General features: G+C 40.4%; 1 protein-coding gene across 6 annotated transcripts in view; it reads left to right on the forward strand.

The window, feature by feature from the left end:
* Positions 1-16,183, forward strand: part of LOC107089129 (zinc transporter ZIP6-like) — an 18,424-nt gene extending 2,241 nt beyond the window's left edge. For 3 of the 6 annotated variants that reach the window (XM_015381713.1, XM_015381714.1, XM_015381715.1), the window contains exons 3-13: positions 700-1,232; positions 1,278-1,342; positions 2,434-2,590; positions 4,419-4,526; positions 5,577-5,746; positions 6,447-6,641; positions 8,279-8,357; positions 8,473-8,859; positions 8,936-9,016; positions 11,360-11,550; positions 14,369-14,604. In XM_015381713.1, coding sequence (XP_015237199.1) covers positions 700-1,232; positions 1,278-1,342; positions 2,434-2,590; positions 4,419-4,526; positions 5,577-5,746; positions 6,447-6,641; positions 8,279-8,357; positions 8,473-8,859; positions 8,936-9,016; positions 11,360-11,550; positions 14,369-14,521 — 2,119 coding nt within the window. In that variant the 3' untranslated portion in view covers positions 14,522-14,604. Of the gene's footprint in view, positions 1-6; positions 47-699; positions 1,233-1,277; positions 1,343-2,433; positions 2,591-4,418; positions 4,527-5,576; positions 5,747-6,446; positions 6,642-8,278; positions 8,358-8,472; positions 8,860-8,935; positions 9,017-11,359; positions 11,551-14,368 lie in introns of those variants that run through there. The other 3 variants (XM_015381718.1, XM_015381717.1, XM_015381716.1) reach the window with 3 other exon arrangements.
* Positions 16,184-17,271: the final 1,088 nt, after the last annotated feature.

The raw sequence follows: 17,271 nt of genomic DNA on the forward strand, positions 1-17,271 counted from the left end.
GAGCGGAGGAGAGCAGGAGGCAACACCTGGAGGCGCTGTTCCAGAGGTGAGCAGGAAGGGTTGATAATGGGGAAAGAAGGCAAGAACAGATTGATTATTGCTTTACAGACTGTATAGAAGTAAAACCATTCATTTAGCTACTAACTTAACTTAAATTTATCCTTTTTTTTTGAGATCTTGGATCTCTATGAGACTACCTATATAAATTAATAATAAATAAAAAAAAACCTGCTCAGCATGTAATAAAGTTCTGCAGAAACCCACCAAAGAACCATCATTTGATTCAAGTGTTTTAAACCAGGAAAAGAACTAGAGCCTAGAAATGGACGTGCCTGTCTGGTAAGGTGTTTTGGATGGTTGATATTTATTGGTGCTGGATGAATAAACTGAATTGTTTCTATTTACTATCAGAGACCGGATCAGCTGGGCTCTATCTCGGGTATCCGAGCAGAAGAGGATGTTTTCCTTAGTAGACCAAACATGAACGGGTGGATCGTCTTCCTTTCACCTCATCACAAGATGCAACTCTTTGCGTTTGTCGCTTTAACTAAAACACCACCAATTGTCGTTAAGACTGAGCAGAACCATAGTCGTGTTCTTCAAATGGAAAACCCGACCTGAGCAATGGGAGGAGGATTCTGTTCTTCCTCTTGGTGCTTTAACTCTGACTCTTTTTTTTTTTTTTTTTGGCCCAAACAGATACGGAGAGAACGGCACCATCTCTCTGGAAGGTCTGAAGCGTCTCTTAAGAAGCGTCGGTCTGGATCGGATCAGAAACATCATGGTGAAGCATCAGGAACAAGCAGGCGACCACCATCATCATCATCATCAATTTGGCCATCATCAACACCACCATCATCATCATCATCATCACCATGTCCATAAAGCTAACCACAGGAACCAGACTGCTAGTCAGAACAGAACTGGGAGTTCTGACCTGCAGCTAATTAAACCCAGTATGGCGGCGGGTCAGGAGGTCAGAACCACGGCTGGAAACGGCGCCGGGGTTTCGGTTAAAACGAAGAAGAGAAGCTTGGATGGAGCGAGTCCACCTGGAGACGGAGGCGCCGCCATGATGGCGCTGAAAGGCAGGTCGGCGGAGACGAATGGAGATGATCACGACCACCATGAACACCACCATGGCGACCACGATCACCACGGCGACCACGATCACCACGGCGACCACGATCACCACGACCACCACGATCACCATGGTGACCACGATCACCATGGTGACCACGATCACCACGGCGACCACGGCCACCACAGTGACCTTGGCGACCACGACCACCATGATGATCACGATGACCATCTGCAGAACCGCAGCATGGACAGTGAAGAGGTACGTCTCCGTCTCCCGATGCTGCCTCTGTTAACAGGGACGGTCTGTGACGTTTAATGGTCCCAAAAAATGCAGGAAAACTGGAATCTGTCCTCTGATGGAGACCAGCTGATCTGTGATGATTTTCATTTGACCGTAGGCGCTCCTCTGAGGAATACGTCTAAATCTTTGACCAGTAGACGTCAGTGTTGGTTTGGAGGCAGCTGTGAGGCGCCTCAGTCAGCCGCACCGCCGCGTCAAACGCTGCTGAATCCAACAGAACTATCTCATCTCCGCAGCCAACCATAACCCTTCTTATTGTAATGAATTATTCTGATGATTGGTTATTTAAACATTGAGGAAAATATCTGCAGATTAACACCTTAAGTTAATTTGATAAGTTGCATAAATACATGATTTATACATTTAGAATGAATAAATGAGTTTTTTAGAAGAAAATCCAGAGTTTATTGCTTTCAGCTCAATAGTAGATCTTGTCATTAGTGAACCCTTTATGGAGCAAAAGAAGAATCTGCAGATTAAAACAAGAAGATCGACATAACGAAAGCTTCAGAGCAGCTCTGCAAGGAATAAAGTTAAAATCATCAAGTTTACAAGTTTTTACAGCTTCAGAAGGCAGATTGTTCTCCAAATAATCTAGAACTCCAATAGTTGCACTGCCTGTGGTGGGTTTTGTAATTTTTCTCAGTTTTTTCATCACAGCTTCTGTCCCTGATATTTGTTGGCAGTTTGTTGGTTTGTTTCTGGGCTGAAAATGCTCCGTGCTTTGATTTCTTTATCTGACTGTATGTTTTCATGTGAGCTGCCAGTCAGCTGATTCAGGGGAAAGAATTAGTTTTCTATCTTTATCACTAATTTCACCTCCTGTTGACTAAAAAAAAAAAAAAAATCTTAAACACGTTTTAGGCTTTTCAGGCTGCAGCAGCTGAAGACATAAACACCTAAAAGCATTTAGGGATGGATTTTAAATCAAACGCATCAGAATCTGTGATTTCTGCAGGTTTATGCTCAAGTTTTCTTCTGGGAGAACTTGACTAAGGCTCAACATTAGGTTTCAGAACCAGTCTGATTTTCCATGTTTCCTCCTGCAGTGTTTGAACGCCTCAGGTCTGCTCTTCTCCCACGGGATGTCACAAGAAGGGGGCGTCGCCCTCAGAGACTTTGCATACCTGTGCCCCGCCCTGCTAAACCAGATCGACAGTGGGGCGTGCCTCCTGCACGGAGACGTCTCCCAGCATGACCACAAAGGTAAGAACCAGACTCACTGATGCAGAAAGATCCTTCTGATGTTCATCGGCGGCGGCGATGGCCTGCTGAGGAAGCTGAAAGCCTTAAAAAGGCGCTGCTGCAGGACCAGTATGGCCTCCACTCTCAGCCGTGGTATCACCCTGATACCACGACTGTTTTCACAACAAACGCCTTTGTGTTTGTTACTCCTGATTAACTGGTTCCCTCCTCTTCATGACTAATCACTTCTTAAGCACTTCCTGCTTCTCAAAATATATATTTTATTGGACAAATATGACTTAATAGATTTATTTTCTCTTTTTTTTAATTCAGTTTTCAGTCTAGTATCAACAGCTGCAGGTGAGCTCCTTCTGACATCACCATTTGGATTGTTTTTATAAAAAATGATGTACAAATTTAGATGATGCAGAATGATGCAGATGCAAAAAATAAAAAGATTAAGAAAAACAAATTGAAGAAAATGAGATGAAGCAGGTAATGATGTAGCCGTGGCGACCAGACCTTGTGGAAATGAGTGTGAACATTTCCAGTTTAATGTGTAAACGTATCTGTTATTTACTCAGCAGCTAAAGACTCTAAAACCCAAAACAGTAATTGCTTCGGCTCAGTCATTCCTGCAAGTTAAAAAGCCAATTCATCCCTGTGAGATCGGGTTCTATGACTTCCTCATGAAATGATTGGTTATAGGAACTGCTCACCCCTCTCACTACACGCCATCCTGCTGCTCAAAACACTCAAACCACCTCCTCCTCCCCAAGACTCAGCTAAGCACCATGGGCGACCGGACCTTCTGCTCTGCCGCTCCTCGGACCTGAATGCCCTCCCTGATCACCTGAAGGAACCACAGACTATCCAGACTTTTAAAAAAAAGATTAAAAACATTTATTTTAAGCAGAACGTACGACTTTTAACCTGTATTTTACAATGATGTTAAGTTTTAAATTTTTTGCTTTTACCTTTCTATGAAGATTTTACCTGTAGCATAAAAAAAAAAAAAAAAAAGTAAAAAAACAATCCACTGGACTTTGTTTCCAAATTCTGAAGATGTTTCCCTTCCCATCCAGGAAGATTTATCAATTCAGAATGTCTGGACTAGAGTTCAGTTCGAGGTTTTATACAGTAGCCCAGCAAAACTTTGTTTTTGTTTAGAAAACATGCAAATTAAAACAGAGGAAGGGGTCCAGCCTGCAATACCCCTTTGGTCCCCACAGCAATCATCTTCCTCAGTTTGCAGGAGTGACTCATCAACACCTTCCTCTTTAGATACTTTATTATCGTCTGCTTGTATGGTTAGCAGAAGGTTAAGCTGTTTTAGAGCTGGATCTCAATTAGAATATCCTCAGGTGTGCTTTGTTTTGATAAGTCTCTTCAAAGTAAAACAAAACTTTTAGTTGCGCCTATAGTGAATAAAAACCTGATTTTTAGAATATTGATGTTGAGTTTTAAGGGAAGGATGCAGAAATGCTGTGGTCAGAATAAGCTGCTGTATCAGAGCATATTAAAGGAAAGTCGAGTGGAATGAAAAAGTGTGTTAGTAAATAAGTGGCGGTGGGCTGCAGGATCGAATATGGTGAAGCAAAGCTGCACACACACCAAAGAGAGGAATCCCTTCCTCGTGTCAGCTACGCTTGATCCATAGGTTAAGAAGACAGGTGCAGGGCTGTGGTTCAGTGGTCATAAGTCCTTTTCTATTGACATTTTAAAGAAAATGTTGAGTTTTTATTTTTCGTTTCAGCAGGAAAGTGGAAGAAAAGCTGTTCCTCAAAGAGCCGAGGCAGATCATTGCAGCTTTGTCTCACCGTGACCTACTGTGATGTTTGTTTTTCAGGACATAAACACCATAAACATTCTCACAATCACCATGGAGATCACAAACACGCGTCAAATAACCAGAGCGACAATGCTGCTGGAGACAACAGCAAACACATCGCAACAGGTAGGATCAGTTCAGATTAGGGATCCACGATAATGGGATTTTGGCCGATATCCAATATGTCGATATTTTAAAACTCATGTAGCCGATAACCGATATCAATACTGATGTTAAAACTGGACAAAAATAAGTAGTCATTGAAAATAGCAGTTTTGTTATTCATTTCTGACACTTTGAAAAATAATATACTCATATTTTCATATGCTGATATCAAATTGATTTTTAAAAATGCAGTATCAATCTATTTTACTTTCAAAATCTCGTGAAATTTCATCATTCTGTTACAAACTCTCGTGATATTTTGCAAATTCTTGTGAGATGTTGTTAGTAAAATAGATCGATACCGCGTCAGTATATCAACATATAAAAATATGGCAAAATTTCGATGACATATAGCAATATTTCATTAGTAAAAGAGATTGATATGGTGTTTTTAAATGGCAATATATCCGCATATGAAGATGTTGTGATATTTTAATGTATCAATATTTTTTCCCTCGTCTTTAGAAGTTTTTAAGTCTGTAAAAAAGAAGTTTTTGAGGAAGAAGTAGTAGTAATTATTTTTTTTTTTTAGACTTTAGAAACTCAGAAGCTGATCAAATATCGGGTTAAATATCGGTGGGGTGGCCGATGTCCGATATTCAGATTTAAGGCCGATAGGGGGCCGATTATATCGTGCATCCCTAGTTCAGATCGCTTTATTGGTAGAGATTTTACTGATGGTTATGTCTTTAAATGTCTAAATGTCTTTAATGCGATGATTGCTGATAGAACAGAACTTAGCAGATGTTTCTTTATTCTACTTGCATAATCTAAATACCTGAACAGTCAATAAAAAAAAAGGTTTTTGGTTGCCTCCAATAAACAACTTTTTTTCAAATAGAATTAACATCTGTCCTCATCAGGTGTATTAATGTAATATACTATACTTATAACTGTATATAATAACTAAAATCCTGCTAATGGAGAGTGTGTTTTGTTATATTAGTAATAAATTGAATTAAGGGTTAATTTCCGGGGGTTTAGTTTCAGCTAAGCTTTGGTTTGTTGCAGCGTGGGTCGGCGGCTTCGTCTCCATCACCATCATCAGTATGCTGTCGCTGCTCGGCGTCGTCCTCATCCCACTCATGAACAAAGTTTTCTTCAAGTTCCTCCTCAGCTTCCTGGTGGCCCTGGCTGTGGGGACACTGAGTGGAGACGCCTTCCTGCACCTTATACCTCATGTGAGTTCATGTGGAGGATGGTGACCAGCCACACTTTGGTCGCACACTCTCTGCTTTAATTAACCACCTTGATATACAGGGAACATAAAGTCTACCAAGTTGAGTAAATGTCTTTTTTCTAGACATGCCTGATATATGAGATCTTTTCCAAAATTTTAGACTAATTGTGTCAGAATAACGTTTTTTGTTGTTGTTTGTTTCTACGTGTTTGAAAAAAGTTAGAAAACAATCCACTGGACTTTGCTTCCAAGTTTGAAGACATTTTGCTTCTCATCAACGAAGCTTTTTCATTTCAAAAATTTAGAATTTTAATTTTTGAATTGAAAAAAAAATCTTTGAATTTTAAATGGAAAGAGCTTCTTGGATGGGAAGCGAAACATCTTCCAACTTGGAAACAAAGTCCAGGAGATTGTTTTTTAATTGCTGAAAGAAATAAAACATTCATCATAAGAAGTTAGAAAATAAAACATCTCAATTTTCAGTTGTTTTATTTATTTAGCTTTGCAAAGATTGGCAGGATTTTGATTTTGTTTATGTTTTATTAATATGTTATTTTATAAAACAGCCTGGCTTTGCAGGCACCTGATTATATTTTAGGCATTTGACTGTATTGGTTGGTTTTTAGATGAGACCTTATTAATTTTGTTCCCCAAATCATTTTCAATTTTTTCATAAATTGTTTTTAAACTCTTCTCTTCAGTCTCAGGGAAGCCATCACCACCACCACCATGAGGAACCGGGTATGGACCTTGGAGAGCATCACATCCATGAAGAAAACGGGGAAGACCTTGATGGGATGTGGAAAGGCCTAGCTGCTCTGGGAGGCGTCTACTTCATGTTCCTGATTGAACACTTCCTGACGCTGGGAAAAATGTACAAAGACAAGAAGCAGAAGGTTAGAATTAGATAAACGGCTCATTAACTCGAGGGTCGGTCACATGTTGTCTGCATAATCTAAGGCAGGACTGGGCGATATGAAGAAAATCTAATATCACCATATATTTGGGCTATATCACGATACACTATACTACAATATATATCACAATATGATAAAATTACATTCAAAAACAAAAGAGTGCATAAAATTGCACTGATATACTCATTCAAACCTTTGGTTTCAAATTAAAAACATTTTATTTTAACCAGCTCAAAGCTGTCCATTAATAATACAGCCACATTATGTCTTTCAGTGCCAGTATTAGACCTTTAATAAGATCCAAGCAACAAACCAGGAAACTAAGCAGAAACACACAATACTGAATCCATCCATCCTTTTTCTCTCACGCTGAGAGTCGCGAGGGGTTCCAGCTGTCTATGGCGAGAGGCGGGGTCCAGCCTGGACAGGTCGCCAGTCCATCGCAGGGCAACACAGAGACGAACAGGACAAACAACCATTCACAAACTCACACCTAAGGAGAATTTAGAGATGCAAATGAACCTAACAGTCATGTTTTGGACTGTGGGAGGAAGCCGGAGTACCCAGAGAGAACCCACACATGCACGGGGAGAACGCAATACTAAATAAAGAGCAAAATAAAAAAGGGCTCTTGAAAAAAGAAATTGACCTAAAATTACAAAAACAAAAGGAAATACTGTCCAAATATTAGTGCGTTATTAGAGCATCTCTAAAACTATTTACACTGATCTATACGTGCTGGGAATTTAATGAGCACAAAAAGTTGTAATTTGAGAAAATCGCCAAGTTAACAAAACACCTCCAAACCTCTGAACCATACCACATCACAGGTATTGGAGGAACTCACAGATGCTATTCATTACGATTTTAGATTCTCTATCTATTAATTTTTCTCTCATATGAGATGGCTTTTTAAACAACAAAGCCAACGTCGTCGGCTTCACAGCCCAATATCAGAATATTCAAAGCAGAATATTTTAATCGGTGTGAGGAGACGCCGGCATGCAGACGTCACAACATTCTTCATTTTGCAGCGGATTACTTATTAGGTGATAGAATAAGTTTGTACTGCTGTCGCCATATTTCACTGTGTGGCGCACAGAAAATAATCCTGTTTGGAGGACAGGTCTATGATGCATTCAAAGTGTGTGGGAAAAATAAAACTCAGTGAAATAGGCTTAATGTCGTCCAACGAATTTGTACTCTATGGTTGCGATTGTCATTTTAAATATCGTGCGTGGGGAAAACCTGAGATACATCGAGTATATTTGATATATCACCCGTCCGTAATCTAAGGCTGTTTTTATTACCATCATCTGGACTCTCAATGCCAGTGATAATTGTTAATGCTAATTCATTTCCTGCAGCAGGAGGAGCAAGAAGAAACTTTGACAGTAGAACTGCCATTTAGATGGATTAAATCAAACTTTTATCCATTATCTAATTAAATGATTATTGTAATTAGGAATCAGTTTACATTTAATTAAACAAAGAAATACATTAACTTTGTGAAATCATGAAATGTGCTCGTTCAGAGTTTGCCGTTGAACAAGGAGGATTTCTCCTTCTTCTTCCTCTATGAAACCGAACAATATTTTCTGTCCCTACATATCCAGAAGAAATGGGACCAGAATGATAAATCGGATCCGGAGAAGCAGCCCGCTCTGGTGGCCAGCGAGCTGAAGCCAACTGAAGGTGAGAGGCGACAGCAAAAAGAAAAACATCAACTGAGTTAATCTCAAAACTCCAGCCCTGACGCCAACGCTGCAGACGTCTCAGTTTTGTCCCTTCTTGTGTTTTCCGCCTTCAGACGTGGAGACGAACGGCGCCAGCACGTTTGCCGACCACTCCAATGACGTGGCGGAGGAGGAGCAGGTGATGCTGACGCCACAGGTGTCCGTTGTCTCGCCGCAGAGCTACGGCCGACCCTCGGGGGACGCCGCCTACTCGGCGGAGGACTGCGAGAACAAATGCCACTCCCACTTCCATGACACGGTGGGCCAGGCGGACAGCATGCACCACCACCATCATGACTACCACCACATCCTGCATCACCACCACTCCCAGAACCACCACCCACACAGCCACTCCCACTCCTACTCAGAGCAGCACTTCCAGCAGGCCGGCGTGGCCACGCTCGCCTGGATGGTCATCATGGGAGATGGGCTGCACAACTTCAGCGACGGCCTCGCCATCGGTGAGAAGCCGCTGCAGATCCGGCTTAAAACCGTCTCAGTTTTGGACACTTCTAATGCAGTTGTATGTTTTTGCAGGAGCTGCTTTTACTGAGAGTCTGTCCAGCGGCCTCAGTACGTCGGTGGCTGTTTTCTGCCATGAGCTGCCTCATGAGTTGGGTAAGACCTCCATCTTTGCGCTGGTTACCAGGAGAGGCAGTAAAGTTTACGGTTTAAATTTAAAGAGGGCTTTTCTAATTGTTCCTGAACATAGAAAACTCCCCAAAACATATTTTTTTCATTTTAAAATTCAAATAAAAATGTTACAAATTCGCATTTTTTATTTTATTTTTTTCACAAACGTTTAACTTGCAGAAAACCTTTCCTAACAGACAGTCGACCAAAGTCCTATCAAGCAGAATTGATTTTCAGTAAGTTAGGATTAGGGCTGAACAATTTTTTGCCAAAAAACAAAATTGCGATTATTTTAAAACAATAATGCAATTTTATTGCGATTTTTCCTTTGCACTTAGCGGAAGCTTGTAAATGTTTGGCTCTGAGGTTTCAGTGTTTTCCTGACCTGAACGCTTGCCTGTCCAGAGTCCATTGTTTCTGAACGTTATTGTAACCTTTGTGTAAAAAGTTCTTACTACTATTATCATGCATGGACCTCCCCTTCTGTGTGGCAGCAGACCCACTTTAAGTTCATTAGCGCCACCTAAAGGGCTGGAGGGAGAAACTCAGTCTCATACCCTTGTTAGATGTGATATGAACGCGTAATGGTTCCCAGGAATTAGCCAAACTTGACAGCATACTGAAGTGGGGATTCTTGATTCTTTAATTAAGCTATGTTGGAGCAGAGATGCATGTAAAAACTGCAGGACAGTAGATCTTTAGGGACTGGGTTTAGATCAGAGGTCTCTATCTGATCTAAACTGTCTGGCTTCATCCCAAAGATTTCAGTCTGTTGATTTCAAGTTTCACAGTTTGTGATGTTAATATTTATGGATCTGGGATTTGTTTAGTATTTATTTTGATATTATCGTATTTTCCGTACTACAGAACGCACCTCACAAATAAAAAAAAACAAATAAAAAATGGAAACATGCATGTATAAGCAGGCTTTAAGCTGCTATTACGGTGTCTCCCACCAAACCTGTAGGGGGAGCTCTATATATAGCCCCTGTAGTCTGGACGAGGAAGGAAGGTGGCTAACTCCTGTTAGCTTGTTGGCCCGCAGCTGTAAGAGCTTCAACTGAAAGATGGAGCTTCGCCAGCTCTTTATTTCAGCTCTGCAGACGTTTACCCAGGTCTCTTTATTAGTTTAGGAGATTTATTGCAGCAAATAAATGAAAATGTGTGAATTCAGGACATTTGTTCTCTGTAGTTCCTGCTGCTTGCTTCTTCTTGTGCTAAATTTCCAATTTTGACTCTCTTCTTTGGCGTTTAGAAAGAGTCAACAGAAAAGCCGCAGCTTCTTATAAGCTGCATGGTTCAAAGAGTTGGGGGAAAGTAGCGGCCTATAGTCCGGGAAGTACGGTACATGCTTCATCCTCATCGTGTTTCCTGCGTCGTGAAGTATACAGGAGGTAACGTGGGGCGATCAGCCTCTCACAACCTCCTAATCAGGAATCGTGAGGTCAGGAGAAAATCTAATTAAAATTCAGTCGGCCGTTGTGAGATGTTCGTGAACAAATCCTGCAGTTGAAGCAGAGCTACCAGATTTACCAGAACCTCAAGCACTGCGCATGTGCAAACAAAGGAGTTCTTCTTCCTCTTCCAGTCTTCGAGTCAGACCAGCGCCATCTCTTGCCGTTCAGTCGAGCGGGTGGTTTTTGGATGTGCAGTGTGAGCATGTAGATCGCATCAGAGCGCCGGGTCGCACAGTGTGAGAACGTACATCGAGAGCTGGGAAGTTTTAAACCCTACGGTTTCATTATACAGTTTGATTTGTAGCTGCGTGCCACGATTGAAAATATCGCACAGTTTATCCCCGGCTTTAGTCTCAGTCTGAACACACAAAGCACTGAGGGTGCCGTGAAACATTTGATTTACTTCCAGGATGCAGAGTTTAGAGTTTAATGTCAAACACTAGTTCCAGTGTTTCTGACCCAGAGGGCAGAGCAGGGATGTCGTCTGATTAAAGATTTCTGCAGCAGTTTTCTGTCGTCCCTTTATCCATGTGTGGAAACCAATTCCCAGTTGCATTGTTTTATTTATTTATTTATTTTTTCCTGGTTGAGCTAAGCTGAAATGTTTGGCTGCTTCTTATCCTTTATTTAGACCAGACTTTGGCTTCGAAGGGAAATCAGCTGCTTTATTTTACCTGCAGCTGTGGAAATATTGCATGAAGGCAAAACTCATCCCTGATCATCAGTCTTCCATCTGTTGATGTAAAGTGACATAGAACAAGCTGAAGGAGTGGAGCTACCTTCATGTTCATAGTTTTATTTTCTCTCCTGAAAGTGTCGGTAGATGAAAATGTTGCTGTTTTCTGTCTGACGATCTCTGTTCTGTTTCCAGGGGACTTTGCGGTGCTCCTGAAGGCGGGCATGACGGTGAAGCAGGCCATCCTTTACAACGCGCTGTCGGCCATGATGGCGTACCTTGGCATGGTGACGGGCATTTTAATCGGACACTACGCTGAAAACATCTGCATGTGGATCTTTGCCCTCACAGCCGGCCTCTTCATGTATGTGGCTCTGGTGGACATGGTGAGTTGGACCCACTGAGGAGCAGAACCCAAGGTCATCAGGGGAGGGTTCTTCCTCTGAGAAGCTGCTCAATCAGCTGCTCAGTCAACACAACTGCCTCATGGCGCCCTCTTGTGGCTGATTACTGAGTCTTCCTGCATACTGTTAAAACATATAAGCTCATAAGTCTTTGATATGAATTTATGTAAAAATCAAGAAATTTAATTGATGGGTTTCAGAAGCGTGATTCATGAAGCATTCTACCTAACGACGGCCATATTAAGTAGCGAACGCTCAGCGTAGCACTGTGGTGTGGCCCTCTGACCAGAACAGATCCTTCTTCTTTAAATCCCTGTTAGCTTAAACTATACAGAGAGAAAATTTGTTCTTGGATTTTTTTCAGCACTTTCCAACTGACAGTCTTATTTCATCTGATATTCATTCTGCTGATCTTTATGTAAACGGCTAAATGCAACGATAATGTCTGCAGCTAAATCTTTAGATCTTAATATCAAATGCATTTCTTTCAAATCAGTGTAATCTAATCGGTTAATTTTCTGAAGAAAAAAAATTGCACAAGAGATTAAGTCCAGTTGGCAACAGCCTAAGCTAGCTCTCCCGACTTGTTTTGAAATTCGGCTGATAAGAACCGTACACTGGACAGATGGCTACTTGCAGTCGGCGTCCATTCGGCCTTTCTGATCGCTGACGGCCATCTCTGACCACGTTGATTCTCTTTTGGTTAGAGAAATATATCAGCCGCATTTTTTATCGTCACATCCAACAGACAGACTGCATCTTTTAAGCGTAGGTGACCAGAGCAGGTTTGGTTCGAACATCTGTGACGTCAGCTCCAAGGCGTCAAGAAGGTAAACGGTTGCACAAGGATCGGTTCGCCTCAAGCTTCACATGATGATCAGATGCACCTCTTCAAGCAGGAGCTTCATCTGATTCATGGGAAGAAATCAGCAGAGGAGGATTCTGGGAAGGATTATTAGCCAGTTTCCAAACTGTGAGAAGATGATTGTTTGATGGAGAAAAAAGACATTATTCACTAGTGAAAACATTTAGGTGAGCTGCCGATGCCCTGCAGGGTGGATGTTGCAACAGATTCAAAGTTCAGAGCAGAAAATGATCCACCATAATAAACCCAAAAGTTTCACTTCAGGTTCTACAGGCTTCCTCTAGCATTTTAAAGGCTTTGATAGCATAACTGGATCAACTTTCTACCGATGCGCCTAAATCACATTTAACGCCACAGTTTACTCATTCTCCTGTTTTCTGTTGTAAACTGCTGCTTATTCAAACAACATTAACTAGTACATGATTAACAGAGTCTTGACATAATAATCCTTGTTTGAAACCTAGTTCTGCTAGAGAGCAGAAAAAAGGTCCTTACAGTGCTTCACTGAAGAAAAAGAAGCTTAAAACATCTATAGAAATATAAATGATTTAACATCTAATGACACGAATGGATGATGGTTAGGTTTTTTTTTTTTTTTATAACTGTTTCTCTATAAAACTACGACTGCAGATGAAAATATAACAGGATATCCTTTTGGTGATTTTCTCCTTTTTTGTTTTAGGATCTTGACTGGGAGACTTTCAGAGATGCTCAGTTTTTTTTTTTTTTGTTTTTTTTTTTCTTCAAACTGCTGGTCTGTTGGTCCAGGTTCAGATTTTAATAAATGACGTCATCCCTGCTTTCATCTCTGGCAGTAGAGGTTGGGTTTGTTTCAGTGTCAGAGGTTTGATCGATAACATCTGGGCACCATGCAGCTGCTGGACCATGACCTCCAGAGTTTCATAAAATCAAAATATGAGGCCATTGATCTGACAGCTGCAGCTTGGTCCAAACGGACTCTAGTTTTATTCCTTCAGAACAATGGTTCTCATCACATCATCAGTGTTTGAAATATTTGGTCTTCAAAACCTGGAGTGCAGTAAAGAGGCTGTAGACAAGCTTCTGCAAACTAATGAACATAAATGAAGTTAATAAGCAATTTAAACCATCTCACCTCTAGGGGTCGCCCTTACTCCACCGGGCTCAAACTTACACTATAAGCTCTATAAGCGTTGAGCATCAGGATTTAATTATGCTGCTTTAATATTTAGTCGGTTGGACAGAGTCTCGCCACATCGGTCCTGAGAAATGAGAGAAAAGAAGATGGCTTGCAGTTTTTTTTATATCCCTTTATATTTACAGATCTTCCTTTTTATTTAATGGTAACTCAGCTGCATACTGGAAAAAGGATCCAGAAATGAGTCAGCATGTCTTTAACTAAGTGTATTATCCCTTAATTTAACTATTTAAATAAGATGATTTGCCAACGGAATGAGTATTTTTACTCTTTAAAAAAAAAAATCGATAATATGCCCTTTAAATATACAATGTAATTGTTTTATTTTAAATGTAAAATGTCTTTCCATTGTCAAAGTGTCTCATATACTTCCTCAATTCAAGAACAAATGCACTTATTTTAGAAAAAAAAAATGATTTTTTTTTTTTTCCCCAGTGCATTCATCCATCAGAGGCCCGTTGAGCTGAAACCAGGTTTTAAGCTCTGATTCCTTTCATGCGTAGATGTTTGTCTGCTCATCAAAGGACTCAGTTTCCTAAACAGCATTCAGTTGTTCAGGTTTGCAGAGTCCTGGACCAGAGCGTTAGCTCTCCTGAACTGGATGTGGGCTCTCATGCATTCAAGTCTTCCCAGAATCACCTGATTATTCCTTCCCTTTGAACATATTGTTCCCTAATGTCCAGGAGTTACTTGTTTCCTTCAGGTGGAATGATTCCAGTCTGCTTTGATTTGACCGTCTCTTTCCCCCTTTCCTTCAGGTGCCAGAGATGCTGCACAACAACGCCGGAGACCACGGCTTCAGCCACTGCGGCTTCTTCCTGCTGCAGAACGCCGGCATCCTACTGGGCTTCTGCATCATGCTGCTCATCGCTCTGTTCGAGCATAAAATCCAGCTGGATCTGGGTTACTGATGGGGAACTGTCCCGTTCCTCCTGAAGGCTCTGTCCGTGCTTTTGTTTACATACTCCAGTCATCATAGTGTTTTAGTTTACTTAGTTGTATCGTTTAGATGAAAGGTAACGGCATGCAGGAAGCTGTCTCATGCTGCTGTTAAGAGAGATCAGTTCAGATGTTGCTGCTGGAGATGAGGTCTGAATTCGAGGCTTCAGGAGTCGTTCTTTCCTCCAGGTGGAGATTAGATCTCAGCACCAAGTCTGGGAGTTTGTTTTGAGTCAGTTTTTACTATTATCCGTTCCTTGTAGTAGTTCTATCTTTCTTTTTTTGCAAGTTAGTTTAGTTTTTTTTTTACATACATGCATATCTGTTTTTTGTACATTTTAATGAATACAATCGGACCAGTGTTACAAAGGTACAACTTTCTAGACCGCAGTTCCTTCAAATTCTGCTTTTCTGTATAAAATCCTTCAGAAAGCTTGTGGTGCAGCTGGTTAACAGTGAGTAAGGCCCTGATTGGGCTCAAGGATGCTGGTCAAACTGAGTTTAGGTTTATATACGAAGCTGTTTTGCAGCTCAGAAAATGATTTAAATGAAACTTAAAGCGATAGAATTACCAACTCAGATGAGCAACAGAATAAACATCCAGGGTTTACTTTAAGGCAGCAGGAGGTTCCTGCAAAAACTGACGGTTTTTTTAGAGTTCAAATGTTTATTTCCTCTTTAACAAGAGATTTAAATGGAACATCGGGCCAATTTTTACGCCTCCTTTTAATCTCTGTTACTAGAAATCAGTAAAAATGTAAAGACAGTTTAATTCTGCTGCTGCATCCTAAAATATTCTTTTCAAGAGTAACAAAGAAAGAGTTGTGTTTATTTATTTCATTCATTAATGTGTCGAAAATGCTGATAAAAGCCCCCCCCCCCCCAAAAAGCATTTTAAGTTGAATGTAAAAACTGAAGTCTTTCCTGAATAGTTGATGTTATTCTTCCAGTTAAAACACATAAATCATTAAGTCACTCTGAGTTCTACATGTAGGAGAATTTTGATCTCAAAGCAGAAAGAAAAACCCAGACTTCAATCACAATCTATTTATCAAACCTTTGCCATCCCAGATATGTTTAATTTATTTTCTTTGTTCTCATTGGTTTATTTTTGTGGTTAAATTTATTTCGGGTTTTTTTTTTTTGTTTGTTTGGTATTTTTGTTTTGGTAAAATGAAATGCACAGACTTAAATGTTTTCAGTCTTTATTATTAAATTATTTGTGTTTTGGAGGAATGCAGACCAGATAAGAAAAGTTCAGCCATTTTGTTTCTATGTTTTCAGACTGATGATGGCAGCTCTTTGAAAACGAAGGGTTTTCCTTGTAATATTTCCTGCTCTTCAGGATAAAGAGCAGCTGAAGAAACAGATTTTCACAGATTTTACTTTGATTGATCCAATTCTTAGGTCAAGGTTTCCTCACAGGTGGTTCAGCTGGACTCCACTGTGGTTCCAACATGTACAGTATTAAATGGGGTGTAAATACTTGGATGTTAAGTTGGTAGATGTATTTGTGATGTTTGCGTAAGTCTGCATTATGTTTCTTTTGACACAAACACAACCGGAGCTGGTACTGAAATCTTTGAGAAGTGATTAGAAGATGTGGAAAACTTAAAATAATTAAAGTCCATTAAAGACAATCATGTTTTTGAGGCTTCTTTTTGTTTGTTTAATAAGCTGATGATGTACAGTGTGGCCAATAAGGTCGTCCACTATCCACTGGGAAAGTTGGGCTACTCCTTTCACGTTAGAAGACCAGGTTGGGTGTTTAAAGCACTGGATAGCTAACAGAACGTGATCCTCACAAAGTTCCCCGGCTAAGTCAGTTCTGGAGATAAAATTTGGCCCAATCTGATGCCAAGCTAGTAAACTTACGGCAGTGGACCCAATGTAGAGTCCATCTGAATTTGCAAAACAACACTTAAACCAGAGTGGAAGTGTGTCGACAGTCACCATGATGAGTGTTGTCTGAATAGGGCTGGCAGTAAGGAAGGAGGTAGGAAGATGAGGAAACATCCTACGTCCCTAAACGCTGCTTAGGGGCTAAATAGCTTCATAATATTGTGTGGCTAGAGCTGTTGGCACAGTCTATTTAATGGAATTTAACAAAAATGTCATTTGTGCCAATATAGATATAGGAAATTGGTCCAATATTAGCCAAAACCTAAATATCAGAATAAATCAGCTTGCTTTAAAAATCCCAGCTATAAGTAAGCAAATAGAAACACTCTGCTTTTATCCACTTGTTTAAAGTTTCTGTAACCCATTAGTTAATAACATATAGCCACGACAGTTGTTTTCATAGCTAATTTTTACTATCGTTCTTTCTGTTTAATATTTTTTTTGATGTTTGTATACACGAATAACAAAGGTTTTTACATGATACATTGGTGTCAGCCTTAAACGTGTGTGTATACGCCCTTGGATGTTGAACAGCGTTTTCAGGAACAGAAAATTAAGATGACGAATGACTTACCTAAATAATTACAAAAAAAGAAGAGGGGAACAAGGAGAGAGAGAGAGAAAAAAAAACAATGGGTTGTGGGTGAAGGAGGGTTGCATAACTTAAAAAAAGTCCATGAACGTCTGGAATAACTAATTTTCTTGACTTTTAAAAGAGACATAACCTCTTAAATCCACTGTGTACTGGAGGGAGCAGTCATGGATTTCCAATTCAGGAGGTGGCTTTTAGTGAGGTGAAAGCTATCACCTGCAACTTATA

Source organism: Cyprinodon variegatus, unplaced genomic scaffold, assembly GCF_000732505.1.
Source record: "Cyprinodon variegatus isolate N-32 unplaced genomic scaffold, C_variegatus-1.0 Scaffold239, whole genome shotgun sequence".
Lineage (NCBI taxonomy): Eukaryota > Metazoa > Chordata > Actinopteri > Cyprinodontiformes > Cyprinodontidae > Cyprinodon > Cyprinodon variegatus.